The 16,374-nt window shown below is 40.6% G+C and overlaps 1 protein-coding gene across 4 annotated transcripts in view; it reads left to right on the top strand.

Annotated features, from left to right (window-relative positions):
- The first annotated feature begins 371 nt into the window (after window positions 1-371).
- Window positions 372-16,374, top strand: part of PIP4K2C (phosphatidylinositol-5-phosphate 4-kinase type 2 gamma) — a 41,141-nt gene continuing 25,138 nt past the window's right edge. The window contains exons 1-3 of one of the 4 annotated variants that reach the window (XM_081939636.1): window positions 372-412; window positions 13,061-13,158; window positions 15,622-15,718. In XM_081939636.1, the coding sequence (XP_081795762.1) occupies window positions 13,094-13,158; window positions 15,622-15,718 (162 nt within the window). In that variant the 5' untranslated portion in view covers window positions 372-412; window positions 13,061-13,093. Of the gene's footprint in view, window positions 413-6,325; window positions 6,622-12,555; window positions 12,922-13,060; window positions 13,159-15,621; window positions 15,719-16,374 lie in introns of those variants that run through there. The other 3 variants (XM_081939635.1, XM_081939633.1, XM_081939634.1) reach the window with 3 other exon arrangements.

The raw sequence follows: 16,374 nt of genomic DNA on the forward strand, positions 1-16,374 counted from the left end.
AAATATTTAGAACACTATAATCCTGCAGTATTGTGATCTACAAGTTAATCAGAGCTTCAATTAAACCCCATTACTAGATATAAGATGTTGGTTAAACAAACAACTGTTGGAAGAAATGTCCTTCTGGGTTCGGTTCCAAGTGGGGGAAAAGACACTGGAGACACGGAGGCTGCTTGGAAAGATGGTTTAATGGTGGACAGGACCACATGGGTTGAGTCCTGAACAGAAAAGGTGATCACATGCTTCAATGTTAGGTGAAGAAGAAGAGAAGGGAAAGAAGGGCTGAAAGTTCCTGGCTTTATACCCTCTGTTCAGCCCCACCTCTTTGTTTCCTGTTCCTGTGTAAGAAATGTATTCTGATTGGTTGTCAGGACTCTCATGGAGCCAAGTTTGAGTTTCCAGATGCCATGTGGTGAGTTCCTGCGGAAGGCTAATACTATCTTAATACGTCACCCTGGAGCTGAAGGGGAGAACTCTTTATTATGTAGAATAGACTGGCTTGGGCATTTTAATGGGCCATTAAGGAAAGTGGGGGCTATTAAGAGTGAGTCTGTTTCCTGCCTAAAAACATGTTTCTCCATTTCTTATCCAGGGAAATATAATATTCTGCCTTTTCAATATTTCCTAGGATATTTTATTTTTCTAGGAGAGGGGTGGGTGCTAACTTCCTACACAATGCAGAAAAGTATACTGTTTTTATCACACATATTGAGCCAACATTTACTGTCTTTGAAAAAACCCTGGAGTTAGCAAGTGTTGGTGCCTCTAGTCCAGGGGTGGGTCCCTGCCAGTTCTAACCTCTTCTATAGAAGAGGTTCCACAAATCTACAGTGCCGTTTAGAAACGGTTCCAGCTCCCTCCCCCCGCCCGTCCGCACATCATCAAGATGAAGAGCGAGAGGAGGAATTCTGGGAGTTGAAGTCCACAAGTCTTAAAGCTGTCAAATTTGAACACCCCTGGGTTTTTTTTTCTAAAGGGTTAGGGGTGCAAGGGTCTTGTAACTTGACAGCTTTAAGCCTTGCAGGCTTCAATGCCCGAGTTCCTGAGCCAACATGACTGGAGGAGGAATTCTGGGAGCTGAAGTCCACAAGTCTTAAAGCTGTCAAGTTTGAACACCCCTGGGTTTGGTTGCTAAGCAAGAGCGTTGTTAAGTGAGTTTCACCACATTTTACAAGTTGGCCATGCCCACCCAGTCACATGGCTGGCAAGCCACTCCCACCCGGTCACATGGCCAGCAAGCCACTCCCACCCAGTCACATGGCCAGCAAGCCACTCCCACAAAGCAGGCCACACCCACAGAAGAGGTTCTAAAAAATTTTGAAACCCACCCATTGCTCTAGCCCTACCTTCCACTTGCAGCTCAACAAAAAAGATGGGAATAATTGAAAATGTTTTGAAATTTTTTGAAAGCTTCGAAGAGTTCAAGAAAATCAAAAGGCTTGATAAAGACGAAGAAAAGATTTTTTACTGAAGAAGAGAATACAGCATGAGAAGACAAAAGTTAGAACTTTCTTTGAAGTGTTTAAATATTATTTGCAGAAAGAATACAAGATTTGACCAAGGTTAAAGTAATGGGTTGTTATTGGAGGGAAGATGTTTAATGGTTTCTTGATTAGAAGTGGAGGATAATAGTTATTTCTGATCATCTTTGTTTCTTGAATGGGACTCAAGGATAATTATTTGAAAAAAAAGGATTTAGATTGGATGTAATAAATACAATTTGTAATACTTTTTCTGATAACCCTTACTGGACTTTTAATAGGGAGAGTTGAAGTTTTAGACATGGGTTTACAGAAATGGGTGAGATATGGAATGAAAAAAAATGGTTTCATTTTAAGAGATAGTGATAAGTTCTCAATGTTGACTATAATGCTAAGGATGAAGGGGTAGGTTTCTGTTTTTCCTTTTTCTTCATTTTTTAATTTTCAAATCTTTAATGTATTTATTCTGTAGTTGTGTAAAATTTAACTTGTATAATATAATCATTAATAAAATTATTGAGGGGGGGAGAAGAACAAGCAGGGCTGCTTTATAACCCAGCGTTTAATTTTTTAAAAACTTGTTTCTCTCAGGACTCTACTTCTAAAAATTGAGGACTCCCCCCCCCTCCAAAAAAAGCTTTTTGTTTGTATGGGTCTATACTTATGGTATTTATAAAGTCAACGAAATGCCAATGAAATGGGTTCAGATAATTAGCTTGAGGCAGATGTGTCTCAATCACCTTTCCCAGATAGGTTTTGAGTCTGGCCTATTATGCCTTAGGTTTTAATAGATGCTATGGCTGGAACATTCCCTAACAGATACACATCAATTCATAAAGAGAGGACCATTTAGTTCTACCTACTATGTCTTTTTGAGTTGCCACATGAATAAATTTAGAATAACTCAAAATTTGTAAGGCGATTAGTCCAGTTATATGTCTGTATATTTAATGAACTATAATTATTCTGATTATGGATAAGCCAGTTTGGTATAATGGTGAAGACATCAGGGTAGAAACTGGAAGGCCATCGAGTTCCAGTCCCCCCTGAGGAACAAAGCCACCTTGGTCCAGTCCCTCTCTCTCAGCCCTAAACTGGCAAGGCAAACCACTTCGAAAAACACTTGCCAAAAAAAAGCAGGGTCAAGTCAACTAGTCTCCAAGGCTATGTTTATGTATATTCTGTTACTTAGAATTTATGGCATTGTGGCTCCGTCTCTCCCCCCCCCAAAAAAAAACATTTCCTTAAATAAGGGCTTGATGAAGTAACACTCCTGCCTAGTGTAATGACCACCTCCTCTGTTCTGCTGCATTTTTAAACGTTGCCCTCGACGCAGTGGCGTAGCGTGGGGGGTGCAGGGGGGGCCGGCCGCACCGGGCGCAACATCTGAGAGGGGCGCACTCGCACTCGCCTGCCTACACCTGCGGCTCGTAGCTCTCACGGTACTGCTCGCTCCTCCGCCGCCGGTTCGGCAGTCTGAAAACGGGGCGGGGACAGCGCCTTAAAGACACCGCCAGCGCCTCCCTACGCCAGACATTTGCCCCTTGTCGGTCCTTCGAGGCCGCTCTTGGCCTTCCCCCCTCTCTCCCCCCCCCCCACGGATCTCCTGCGCCTTTAAGGCGATTGCAGAGCTGCTACTTTTGGGGCCAACTTAGATCTGCTGGGGGGTTTGGGCTGAAATCCGCTCGGTAGAGCTTTGCCCTCCCGTTCACGCAGCTCTTCGAAGAATAGAAGTCGTGCCAGGGTGAAACATGTCTGTCCCGGCTGACCTTTTTCTCTGATACTAACATAATTTGGGTTCCTTATTATGCTAAATGTTTGTGTGGGACTTCAAAAGTCTCTTGCATCCCTCAAGTAATCTGGAAGAAGCCAAAGCGGGCGAACATATTTATGCAGCTGTGTAAAACAGGTGGTGGTTTGCTTACTTGTGGCTTGTAAATCAAGATGTGCATTTAAGTCACACGTTATGTGTGAGCGGAGACAGGTCGGGCTTAGCGAAATAATTAGGAGTAAGCAAACTATGGATTTAGGGGGGGGGGGGGTTGAAATCTGTTTCCATGAAAAGCCATAGTTGGCTTAGCTATGGTTTGTTGACTAAATTGCATTCATACAAATTCATGCCTAATTAAAGAATAAGACGTGTGCAATCTGTGGATTCAGGAGTAAAGTAGTATGATTCTAATAAAAGAGAAATATTTGTACCTCAGGGTTGATATGAGGGGTCCTTGGTCCCTGAAGTTGCTTGCGTTTCATTACCCAAGCTAGGTAACATCAGTGCTAGTGATGCCACACTCCTTACTAGCACTGATGATGTTACCTAGTTTGGGTAATGAAACCTCTGCAAGAAAACAAGCAAGCTCAAAGAGCACTAAAGACCCCTCATAATATGATTCTTCTGCAAGCAGGCGTGTTTGACCAATCTTGGCAATCCAGTTTCTGTTCTTGGGAATTTAAATCAATAGTAAGCAAAATAAAGTGTTTGGACATTTGGATGGTCTTGTGAAAGTCTCTGTGTTTGGGAGTACATAAAACACAGCTGCCATTGAGTAATATAATCCTAAAGTTGCAGACACAATAACTGGAGCATATTAAATTCCCTTGCATTTATTTCTGCTGTTATTTTCTGAATCTGTCTAAATCCTTCTTAGTGTGATGCTCTAAATTGTACACAATAATTCAGCATGCGATTTGGCCAACACAGAATGAAAGGGAACACTTCCTGTGATTTGAAAAGTATACAAATTGTGCTTGCCTTTTTTGCAGCCACATTGCAACATTCACTCATATATTGTATGCAATTATTTTATCTTTTCAAAATGCTTGCATAAGTTCTATTACCAAGACATCACCATGTCCTCCATCCTATACCTGTAGATTTGATTTATGATTTCTAAGGGAAGAAATGTGCATTTGATTCTGTTAAATATCATTACATTATCTTCAGGAAGAAAGTATTCAAGCAAGGAATATAATTATGTAATTATACAAAATACTAGATAATTGCAATAGAAAATACCTAACTTTGATGACTAAAAAGCAGAGGCTGACATCTTAATTAGATGCAATACTCTTAAATAATAAATTCTTCCTAGCCAAGTGCAAGGTAGAATGTAGGAAATGACTAAAGAGATTCAAATTAAGCACTCTCTGTTAATTGTGACTGTATACAGAACTCCCTCAAAGGTCATTATGAAAATATTAACAAATATCTATACCTAGTGAGACAGACTGAAGTCCTTGACTTACAACAGTTCATTTAGTGACTGTTTGACGTTACAACATCACTTTAAAAAGTGACTTATGACCATTTTTCACATTTATGACTGTTGCAATATCCTCACGGTCACATGATCAAAATTCAAATGCTTGGCAACTGACTCGTGTTTATGACTTGCAGTATTGTGGGATCATGTGATCCCCTTTTACGACCTTCTGACAAGCAAAGTCAATGTGGAATCCAGATTCACTTAACAACCGTGCTGCTACAGTAATTCACTTAACAATTGTGGCAAGAAACTGGCCGCAATTTCTTAACATAGGACAAAACTCACTTAACAAATGTCTCACTTAGCAACATAAATTTTGGGCTCAATTGTGGTTGTAAGTCAAGGACTATCTGTAATACTTATAAAAGGTAAAGGTTATGTCTGATTCTAGGGGCCAGTGCTCATCTCCCTTTCTTAGCCGAGCGAGCCATCATTGTCCAAAGATGCTTCTGTGGCAGTGGCGTAGCGTGGGGGGTGCAGGGGGGGCCGGCCGCATTGAAAGGGGGCACGCTGGTCATTCTGCATTGAAAGGGGGCACGCTGGTCATTCTGCATTGAAAGGGGGCATGCTGGTCTCTCTGCATTGAAAGGGGGCATGCTGGTCATTCCGCATTGAAAGGGGGCACGCTGGTCATTCTGCATTGAAAGGGGGCACGCTGGTCATTCTGCATTGAAAGGGGGCACGCTGGACACTTAGCAGGGCATAGGCAGGATCACTAAACTCAATAAAGTGTTTGAAAATAAACTTGTATTTAGATGCATTTTACTTTAATTACATCAGTATTTTCATAACAAACAATACATGTGCTTAGGGGGTAAGGGTTTCTTTAACTAATCTAGTGGAAGAGACTCGAGTGCTAAAATCCACGGATTAGGGGGCGCAAATTACTTGCCTTGCCCCGGGTGCTGACAACCCACGCTACGCCACTGCCTCGACGCTTTTTTCCTTTCCAACCCTTCCCATTCCTCTAGATCAGTGGTTCCCAACGTTCCCACAGGGGGGCAATCTGATTTTTAATGAGGGCAATTTGAACCTTGTTTAATGGCCTTTAAGGCTTCCTCCGCGTGCATACAGTTCACTCTGAGTAAAGTAAGAATTATATGTCGGTGGGGGGGGATCTGGATTTTAGAGATGCTTAGATGGAGAATGGCCAAAAAAAGGTTGGGAACCAGTGCTCTAGTTCGAGGGGGGGGGGATCTATGGCCCTTTTGTGACCTGTGGACTTCAACTCCCAGAATTCCTGAGCAGAAATCCCATGCTGGCGCAGGAATTCTGGGAGTTGAAGTCCACAGGTCACAAAAGAGCCATAGTTCCCCACCACCTCCGCTCTATAGATAGTTCCATTCACCGTGTACCTGCAAGCGCCATGTTAGCTTCCCACCCCGCACAGAGTTAAAGTACCAAAAGGAGGGGGGGAAGCGCAATCCTATACAGGGAGCATTTACGCCATACCGAGCGTCACACACTAGGCAACCACCTTTTACTAGCAAGGCCTAACGCTCGCCGCCGCCGCCACCACCACCACAGACGGACGCCCCGAGACGGACGTCCAAAGGAGCTATTTCCATCCCCGTTCCTATGTGACGCAGCTTCCCCGCCGCCTCCCTTCGTGATCACGTGCGGCGGGAAATCAGCTGAGCGTTTTACTTCCGTTGCCGGCGTTCCGGGCTGCAGTTGAATCTGAGAGGCCGGCGCGTGGGTAGGCGGGCAGGCGGTCACTCGGCGCGGGATTCGCAGCAGCGAGGATGGCCGCCTCGGTGGGTCCGGGGACGCGCACGAAGACCAAGAAGAAGCACTTCGTCCCGCAGCGGGTGAAAGTGCTCCGCTCGGCTGACCCTCTTCTGGGCGTGCTGGCTTGGGGGATCAACCATCAGGTAAATCGGCTTCGCCCGATGATTGTTGTTGGGCTGGGCTGGGCTGGGCTGGGCGGTGGTGGAGGGAGAATATAGGGCAGCCCACCTCTTTTGCTGGGTCGCCTCCCTCCACAGCATCCCGTGGCTGGGATAGAAGGAAGGCGGGTTCCCCCCACGTGAAAGAGAAACCCAGCCTCTCCCTGGCACCTTCTTCAACCGGCTGGGTTTCTCTTTCCCTTTCCGGTGGCGGATCTGTACCCATCGGGACGTGTTGGGGTTTGGTGGTTTTTTTTTGGTCATCCTCCCGTCCCCTAATTCTTTGAATTCCTAATGCAGAGGTCCCCAAACCTGGCAACTTTAAGACGTGTGGACTTCAACTCTGCTGCTATGCTGGCTGGAGAATTCTGGGAGTTGAAGTCCACACGTCTTAAAGTTGCCAAGTTGGGGACGTCTGTCCTAATGTATTGGGACAGTGGTTGGTTTCGGAAAGCTTCAGAAAGAGCGGATAAGAGGGAAGATGAAGGCAAACAGGCATGCCCTGGGATAGTGATGTGAGATCGAATTTGGGTCGGTCACCAGAGATTTTTTGACTAGATCTCAATCAAGATAGGGAGGGGAGACCACTAGGAAATTCCAGGGCTGAAAGTTAGACTGAGGGGATCTGAAAACACCCCAGAAGAAGGCACAAAACTGCTTCAGTAAATGGGATGCCATGAACTTCATCATGTGTTAAGTCTGACTTGTAATTTTGTGTACTGTCTTTTCTCCTTTGTGTTTATATGGAGATGCTCGAGTCAACCGAAGGTGAAAAAGCACCTTTGGGATTTCTTATTTTTCCTTCCTCTGCTTCTGCTCCCTACATCTGGTGTTAGCTCTTGTTACTATGACGAGGATCTTTGAATAGCTTTCTCTACTGTGATGCCCTCTTACTGTATTGTTTTTATGACAGGACTAAAAAATTACATGGGGTTGTTATCCCTGTTGGCATCGCATTGGTGAAGGCTTCAGTAGGGTTATGTTCTGTCTTATTCTGTCTTATGCTCATCAACATACTTGCATAATTTTCTCTGTTCTTGCTGCAAACTTTTATGTGCATGGTGGGAAAAGTACAACTATTTGTATAATAAAATTGTTTGAAAAATGTAATAGATTTTGCACAGATGTTTTAACTTACTTTGGTTCAGAATCTAGTGAGGGGAAAAATTATCTACCTGTTAGTAAGTTGACTAATGCCATAGTGCTTAATCATAGTCCTGACTCATATGGGAGGAGATTGTTCCTATCTATTGAAAGGAACCATTGAATAGTTCTGAGTATGGGCTCTTATCATTTCTTCATACATGTCTGGATTCATATGATATTTTAACCCCTAGACTTGGATGAACAAAACACAATTGTGTGTTCATATAAATATGCTCTGAGCAAGCAAAAATTACTGGCTCATGTGATGTTCTGGTTCACCCAGTACATTTAGATAGGGCTGCTGAATGCAGAATTGCTGTGCCAGTTTTTCGTTACCTCTTCCATCTCTGACAGAATCTTGACACCAGGGAATTTTCCCATGAGACCATTGCCCCAGATTTTTTAAAGATGTTAATAGTAATATTTATGGATTTTATCAATGTTTTAATATATTCTAGAATACCTAGAGTTGTTTGAGTAGGCAGCAGAAAATGTTAACATTGAAATTCCAAGGTTGTATGAATAACCTTATACTTTTTGAATTCTGGCCTCATTCAGACTCTGAAAAAAGGCAGCTTTTCATGTGATGGGTTGGAAATGGGAAGGGAACTTGTGGCATCTAATAGCAGAACATATTTTTCTGCCTACCAATGATTGCACTTTTTGTTTGTGCAGGCCTCAGAGAGGCAAAGCTGTATTCCATTGTCTGCCCTTTCTAAGCTTCATTAATCCCTTCCCCTCTGATTCCAGCAGTTTTATGACCCAAAGCATATGAGCTTCATGACGCAGCATAATTCAGATTCCAGAATTAAGGAGGTAGCTGGTACGTGAGCCTTGCTGCATGCTTTTCTGGGTTGCAAGCTGTTTTTTGTGCCATAGGCTAAATCTCTTGATGGGCAAAAAGCCATTTGCTTCCTTCCATTTTCCTCTTTGGTGCTTTCAGAATTTGATTGTTGCGTTTGAGTTTTACCTTAAAATATGCATGGTTTCTTTTACTGCCAAAGAAGCTGAATAAAATGCATTTGAAAAAGTCTGATTTTGTCCTGGCATCTTTTCCTAAACTGGCTGAAAATATTCTGGTACTTCTTAGCTAGAACGTTTCTAGATCAGTATGAATAACTTTTTAATCCTGTGTGCTCTGTTTTCCTCTATACCCAATGGCATCTGTTTTTCCTTAGATCAGGGCTGTCAAACTCCCGTCATGTGCTGACCACACCCACACCCAGTTTAGGTAAGAGGGGGGGAAGCCCCGATACGTCACGTGGCACCGCCATGACAATGTGAGTTTGACACCCCTGCCTTAGATAGTTTCCATTTGGGATCGGCTTCTTTAACAGAAGTAATGGTGGCTCATTTAGATAACAAAACTGAACGTTGTTTTGTATTGAGAACACTATAAACTGTATGTTTTAAAATGTAGAGTGGTACAGAATCCTTATCCATTCTCTGACTCATAGCAGTTATACAAAGGAGGTGGTAATTTTTTCCCATTAAGGAAACTAGGACAGACTTTATCCTCATATCACCTGTGTTTGCCAGCTGTGTCAAAGTACTACTTTTTGACTTCATGTCTGCCCCTATGCAACAGCTATACTTTGCAACAGGTGAGTTCAAAGTTCTAAGAAGGGAGAGGTTCTTGCAGCATTCAAAGCTGGAAATATTTTCCCTAATTAAGAAAGCTGTGATGAGAAAATAGGGATGCATTGGTCCACAAAAGTTTCTTCTCTCTGTGCTTTCTTCCTTAGCTGGCTCGCTTAGATTCTTGAATGTCATATGGTGGAAACTGAGTAATATGTACAGATTCCATATGAGTTATTTGCAAGCAGCTGTAATGTAGATGACTCTAGTGTGTGGCATTTTCTCTTTAGGGGATGCTTTTTTAACAAGAGCAGAATAGCAGTGTATATGTCATAACCATCTAAGAAATGCAACTTGAAAATGTGAAATTGTCTTAAAACCATGAATTCTGTTGAGAGTAATACCAATGTTATTGGATATTAGCATAATGATAAACTAGCTTTAGCTCATCAAATAACATTTCATTACAGATACCAATCAAGTCTGTTAGAATAACCGGGCAAGTACCAAGATTAGGTAGCATTAAACAGATTAAAGTTCGCTTGATGTAGAAGCCAAGAGCTGACAGGTAAGAGATTCCTGGCTCTTATTAGCTTTGCACTTCAGCTTTGCCAAACAGTTTATTCCTTCATGTCTCATTCCTATAGACCAAGAATATATGAGTCTATAGTACTTTGCCCTTCTAGGCCTCTGGTAGAACTGGAAATAGGCCATATTAGCTTCTAATTACATGCAGTCCTTGACTTACAACCATACATTTAGTGACGTTCAAAGTTACAATGGCATTGAAAAAAGTGACTTATCATGGTTCCTCTCACTAACAACCTTTGCAGTCCTCGACTTAACAACAGTTCATTTAGTGACCATTCAAAGTTACAATGCCACTGAAAAAGTGATTTGTGACCATTTCTCCTCCCCACCCGCTTTTGACCTTTGCTCCTGTTTATTTTATTTGTGGAATGGGAAGTAACCTGTGTATGTATAAGCCCTCACAGCACCCCCACATTGCACTGCTCTAATTTGAGAGAAGATGCTAATAAAGGTGGAATAGAAATCAAGTAAAAATAATGCTCAGTGAGGCAATGTTCGGTCTTGTTCTTGGGAAAGATATTGGCTGAAAGTGCAAAATAGCTGTGGGAAGCCTCGAAAATATTTATTATTTTGCAGTTTTAAAAATGGCCCAGTCCCGTATATTTTTAAAGCCCCAAATTAGCATGTCTTACCGTAATGACAGCAACATCTTATCAGACATGCTTGGTCTAACCTATAGAAATTGTTGGAATTATTATTTTGAGAAGTACAACTTTTTGGTGAGCCAGTTTGGTCTAATTGTTGAGGCACCAGGCTAGAAACTGGGAGACCAGGAGTTCAAGTCCAGCCTTAGCCATGAAAATCAGTTAGGTGATCTTGGGCCAGTCACTCTCTCAGCCCAACTCATCTCAGTGGGTTGTTGTTGTGGGGAAAATATGAGGAAGAATATGCTTTCCACCTTGTTGTTTATAAAAATAATAAAGGTGGGATATAAATTAAATAAACAAATAAAACATAAGAACAAATAAGTTTTCTGCTTAGGTTGAGGTGATAGCTTTAATTCATAGTCAGATAACTAAGTTAGAGACTAAGAGTTCCTTGCTGGTAGCTAGCTATCCTATGACAAAAGGCTTCATTTGGAGTACCAGTGAACTACATTAAAATGCTAGTTCACTCAAATTTACCAGATTTTCTCACTAATCATTTTATCTCATGCACATTACATTTTGCAGATTTTTATCCAAAAAAGGAATTTCTGCAGATGCTCCATCCCTGCAACATAGACATCAATATTGATCTTTCCAAAACATTTGCAAAGTGTAAAAATTGCTAATCCCAGTCGGTTAACTGACACAAATTGAAGTTTTCTGTTGTCAGAGGACAGCTGGTCCATTTGAAGTCAAATGGGGACATCTCTTTATATCACTAGTTTTGGAAGACTGAAGTACAAAAGAAAACAAAGCTTTTACTACAGTAAATGTCTAGTACATGAACATCAGGTAGCATCCACCTATATGCTGCTGTGATGTTTTTGGAGGCAGAGGTTCAGTAATTTAATACATAATAATGTCCTGTTTGCAAGACATTGCGCAGTAAGTAGTTTGATTAAAAACACAGTCATAAGTGGACCTCATGCACATATCAAGCTTGAATTAATTACTTCTAATTTGTTTTTGAATGTTCAATTCCTGCTATGATTTTGAACTATAAAGTCATAAATAAGTCAACTTCTGTGGCCATAACAGGATCTCACATAATAAGTATAATTCAGGTGTTACTTAATATTTCCGAGTTTGTCTTTTTTGTGATGGCAATGTTATCTTTTATAAGTGCATGCTATTTTGAAAGCTTTTCATCAGTGAAGAAGCTATTAATGAATGTTTACATTATAGTTGTGCTTAAAGGCAGAGTTGCATCATCTTGTAGTTCTGCAGGGCCAGAGAGAAAATCCTCAAAATGTGTATCATTGTTTGGAGTTCAACTTCCTAAACAACTTTTTAAAGCTATTCTTCTAGTCCATATGATTGTTCAGAGATGTCCTTCAGCCCATCAGAATATTCCATTGTGTTGCTATTTTGCTGCTTAAATGTATGCAGAATAAAAGAATAATCTGGTTTTTGCACTTTGGACTGTCTTTGTGCAAAACTTTTGTTTTAATGGCAGACCCTTCAATTAGGCAGCGTAACAGATCAAGACAATATAAAACTTTCTAAAATATATGTCAACTGAGAGTAGGATGCAAATTTTGGGGTACTGGACTATATGAGAAAAAACTGTGTGTATGTATGTATGTATATGTATACATATACACATACATATATGCATACACATACACACAGACACACCTCTATAAACATATACATATACCTTTGTCAACTACAGCCCAGTATATGTCAAGGATCCTACTTGTACATTTTATGAGAGAAATGTGATTCTAAGTAGGTCCCCACCCCCACCCCCAAACAGAAATGCTGGATAGTTCAATATGAGCTCACCATAGCTGTTATAATATCATTGTAAGTCTGGTTTAAACTGGCTCTGGCTCTGCTGCTTGAATGGCTGCCCAAAGGCAATAGAAATGGAACATATGAAGAGTGGAGCCTCATAGCTATAATTCTCTGTGGCCCATTCTTCTCTGATACATATTTTTCCTACCAGAAATTATAGAGAAAGGTGGCCGAGCATGTTTTGTACCTCTCAATGTGGCCGTGCTGATTTGAGGTTTATATGCCCATCTCTGATAGCAATTACACTTTTGGTGCATTTTCCATATTTTCCTGGCATTATCTCTTAAGAGCAATATATTTTCTCTGACATAGAAAAATTCCTCATTGGTCCCGCTCCTTTTTTCACACAGTCATGTTTCAATAGGGATTAACACATGGCTGTTACATAAATTTCAAAACTCGTGTCTGGGTGAAAATGATGTGACGGGCTGCTTCAGATGCCTATTTGAAGTTGTCCAAGTCTAGAATGAAAACAATCGAGCCTTGGAGGTTCTGCAGTTTCTTGGCAGGCAGAAATACTGAGGTAAAAACACAGGGACTTTTCTCTCAAGCCCTTGACCAAACTACAGCTAGCACTGCAGAATTGTCTCAGTGAAACTGAATCTGATAGTGGGGTGTTGGGTGTGACCTTGTCTGGTTTTACCTTCATTTTCTCATGTTAGATCAATGAACTCAATCAAGTTCCCCAGCCAGTGATGCTGCTCCCTGATGACTTCAAAGCCAGTTCTAAAGTAAAGGTGAACAATCATCTCTTCAACAGGTGAGGAAAGTGCTGGAGATACACAGATGCATGACCTTCCTAATCCAAATTTCAGCCTAATGCAGGTCCACTGCAGTTTTTTGGGCAAAGCTCATTCCAGTTCTTTCAAATGAGGTCTAGTAATTAGAACAAGGGGATTAAGCTTGGTTTTGTGAGTTTTGCACAGTACATGCACATGCTTCCTACATGGAATGTTCTAAATCATGCGGCCTAATATTGTCCATCTACATCACCGTGATGGGAAGGATTAATAGCCCCAATTACTTCCAAATAATATACCTTCAGGTACAAACATCCTTCAAAAATACTTTTACAGGTTGAGAGGAAAGATTCTCCTAATGCAGCCATTTTTCTCTAGTACTGACCAGTGCTGTGCTAATTGAAGAGCCTGGAAGTTGTAATCTGACAAAGTTGGCAGATATGATGCCAACTCTTCTAATTGATCTGAGTGTGTATATCTCTTTAATCCTTTATAAAGAGATTATATTATTATTAAACAACTTTATATAGCTACCCAACTCGTAGGTGACTTCAGGTGGCTTACAATTGATTAAAATTGATTAAGCCTTATAAATCTATTTATATAGATTACCTTACTTACAATAACTAAATATATAACCTACAGTCTAGCAGAAAGCCTTGCTCAGCTAACTCCTGCTTCTAATCTTAAGCGTTTTCTTTTTCCCAGACAGATTATGATATTAGCTTTTCTACAATGATTATGATCCTTCTTCACTTAAATCTCCTTCTGCTCATTTCCATTCCTTTGTGCTGTAATGGAACTTCTTTCTTTTATATTTTCTCAAACCTCTACTGCACTTTAATATAGTTTTACTTGTGACTGAAAAGGGATTTGCTGAGAGAAAAGGGAATTAAAATGACTGAATTCCAGGAAATGTTAATAGTCCATTACTTTCTCCTCTTTAGAGACCAGTTTCTGTTTTTTTAAAAATAAAACAAAGTACAATATTCTGCTTCTTGGGATTATGAGATGGTGTTTGAATATTGTACTTTATTTATTTATATCCCTCCTTTATTAGTTTTCTAACTCAAAGTAGGGACTATACCTCTCCTCCTCCTCCTATTTTCCCTACAACAATCCTCTGAGATGAATTGGGTTGAGAGAGAGTGACTGGGCCAAGGTCATCCAGATGGATGGATGGGAAGATATAGTTTATATATATATATATATTAAAATTTGCTAGAAAGAGTGGGCTATGCATTCCAATAATGCATAATATTATTGGAATGCATAATGCATAAGTTTAACTTACTGTATCTTTGCATGATTTGTTTTTCAGTAACTTAACTGCAAAATGTTTGAATTGTGAACTATTTACATAATTTCTTTTTTCTTGTTTTTCCCCTTTGAGCGATTCCTGGTGACTGCCTTGACAATTCTTTTCAATTTTCTTAATAAGATTTTTGGAAACGGTTTGCCTCTTTCCTAGATCTGAGAGAGAATTACCTACCTAAAGTTACCCAACTGGCTTCATGCTTAAGGCGAGACAAGAACGCATCGTGTCCCAGTGTGTGTACACATATATACATATGATTTAGTCTATCTTTTAAAATGCCATTTTAGAAAATCCAAATATTACATTGCTTAAATCTGTCTTTATATAAAAGTATGTCATTATTTGGTAGTACAAGCTGTCAGATACCTAATGCTTTACATTAAAAGAAGATTCTTTTGCCTGAACAGTAGTGTAAGCAACCCTCATAATGGAGGATTACACTGTGTGCTAGAAGAGGCTGTTGGTGAGAGGATTATGGAGCACAGGCCATAGATTACTGAGATTTCTAAACTGTAATTGGCAGCTATTCCTGTTAAAGCCTTGTTCACTTGTCAAAAAGACTGCTCTTCTGATAAAAAGAATCAGTAGGGCCTTTGTATTCACACAAATGAGATATAATGCTGTGTTCTTCCAAAAGTGAGCTTGTTCTTTCCATAGCAGAAATGGTTAGGCCTGAATGCCAGACGTGGCACAGCCTGGAGGTGATGAAATGGCTGTAGCACTTCAGGATGCAGAATGGGGAAAACAAACACATATTTTTTTCTCCATATATGAATCACTACAATGGAGAGCAGGTTGGGCCAGATCTTTACTGATGAGCTGTGTTTTTACTTAAGGAGTGAAATAAAAACATTCCATTCATTTTCTGCTCCTCTAAAGCAGTGGTTCTCAACCTGGGGGAGGGGGGTGTCAAATGACCCTTTCACAGAGGTCGCCTAAGACAATCGGAAAACACATATTTTCGAAAAAATACGGAAAACATAAAATAATTTGATGGTTATGGGTCACCACAACATGAGGAACTATATTAAAGGGTCGCAGCAATGGAAGGTTGAGACCCACTGCTCTAAAGTATTTCAGGCCTCTTGTCTGCCTTGTTATGCTCTATTTGCAGACTAAACTTTGGCTTGGCAGCTAACCATGTTACTTACTTATATTCCTGCAGGGAAAACTTGCCTGGTCACTTCAAATTTAAGGAGTACTGTCCACAGGTTTTCCGCAACCTCCGTGAACGCTTCAACATTGATGATCAGGATTATCAAGTAAGTAAATACCACCTTATACCAAAGAGTTGGAATACCTAAAAGACCTGAGGGTGTCGAGTTTTTCCAGCTGTAGCCAGATGTTTTGTTAATCTAGTAGAACTAGTTTGATTTTATGTAGATAGGTTGATTTAGCTCTTATGCATTTACTGACTTTACAGAAACAACCCGTGTTCAAAGTTTAAGACAAAAATGTTAATCAATCATGTTTGAAATTAAACAAATTGTGTAGTGTATTACAGATAGTCCTAAACTTACAATAGTTCATGTACTGACCATTCAAAATTACAACAGCACTGAAAAAAGTGACTTATGACCATTTTTCACACTTATGACTGTTACAGCATCCCCACGGTCATGGAATCAAAATTCAGATGCTTGGCAGCTGAGTCACATTTATGACATCTGCAGTGTTCCAGGGTCATGTGATCACATTTTGCAGTCCTCTGTCAAGCAAAGTCAATGGGGAAGCTAGATTCACTTAAGCGTTGTGTCATTAATTTAACACCTGCAATGATTCACTTAACATCTGTTGCAAGAGAGATCGTAAAATGGTGCAAAACTCAATAAATGTCTAACTTAACAACAGAAATGTTGGGCTCAATTGTGATCCTAAGTCGAGAACTCACTGTACTATATATTCCTCTAGTAATTAA

The sequence above is a fragment of the Natrix helvetica genome (assembly GCF_964273705.1).
Source record: "Natrix helvetica genome assembly, chromosome: 1".
NCBI classification, from domain to species: domain Eukaryota; kingdom Metazoa; phylum Chordata; class Lepidosauria; order Squamata; family Natricidae; genus Natrix; species Natrix helvetica.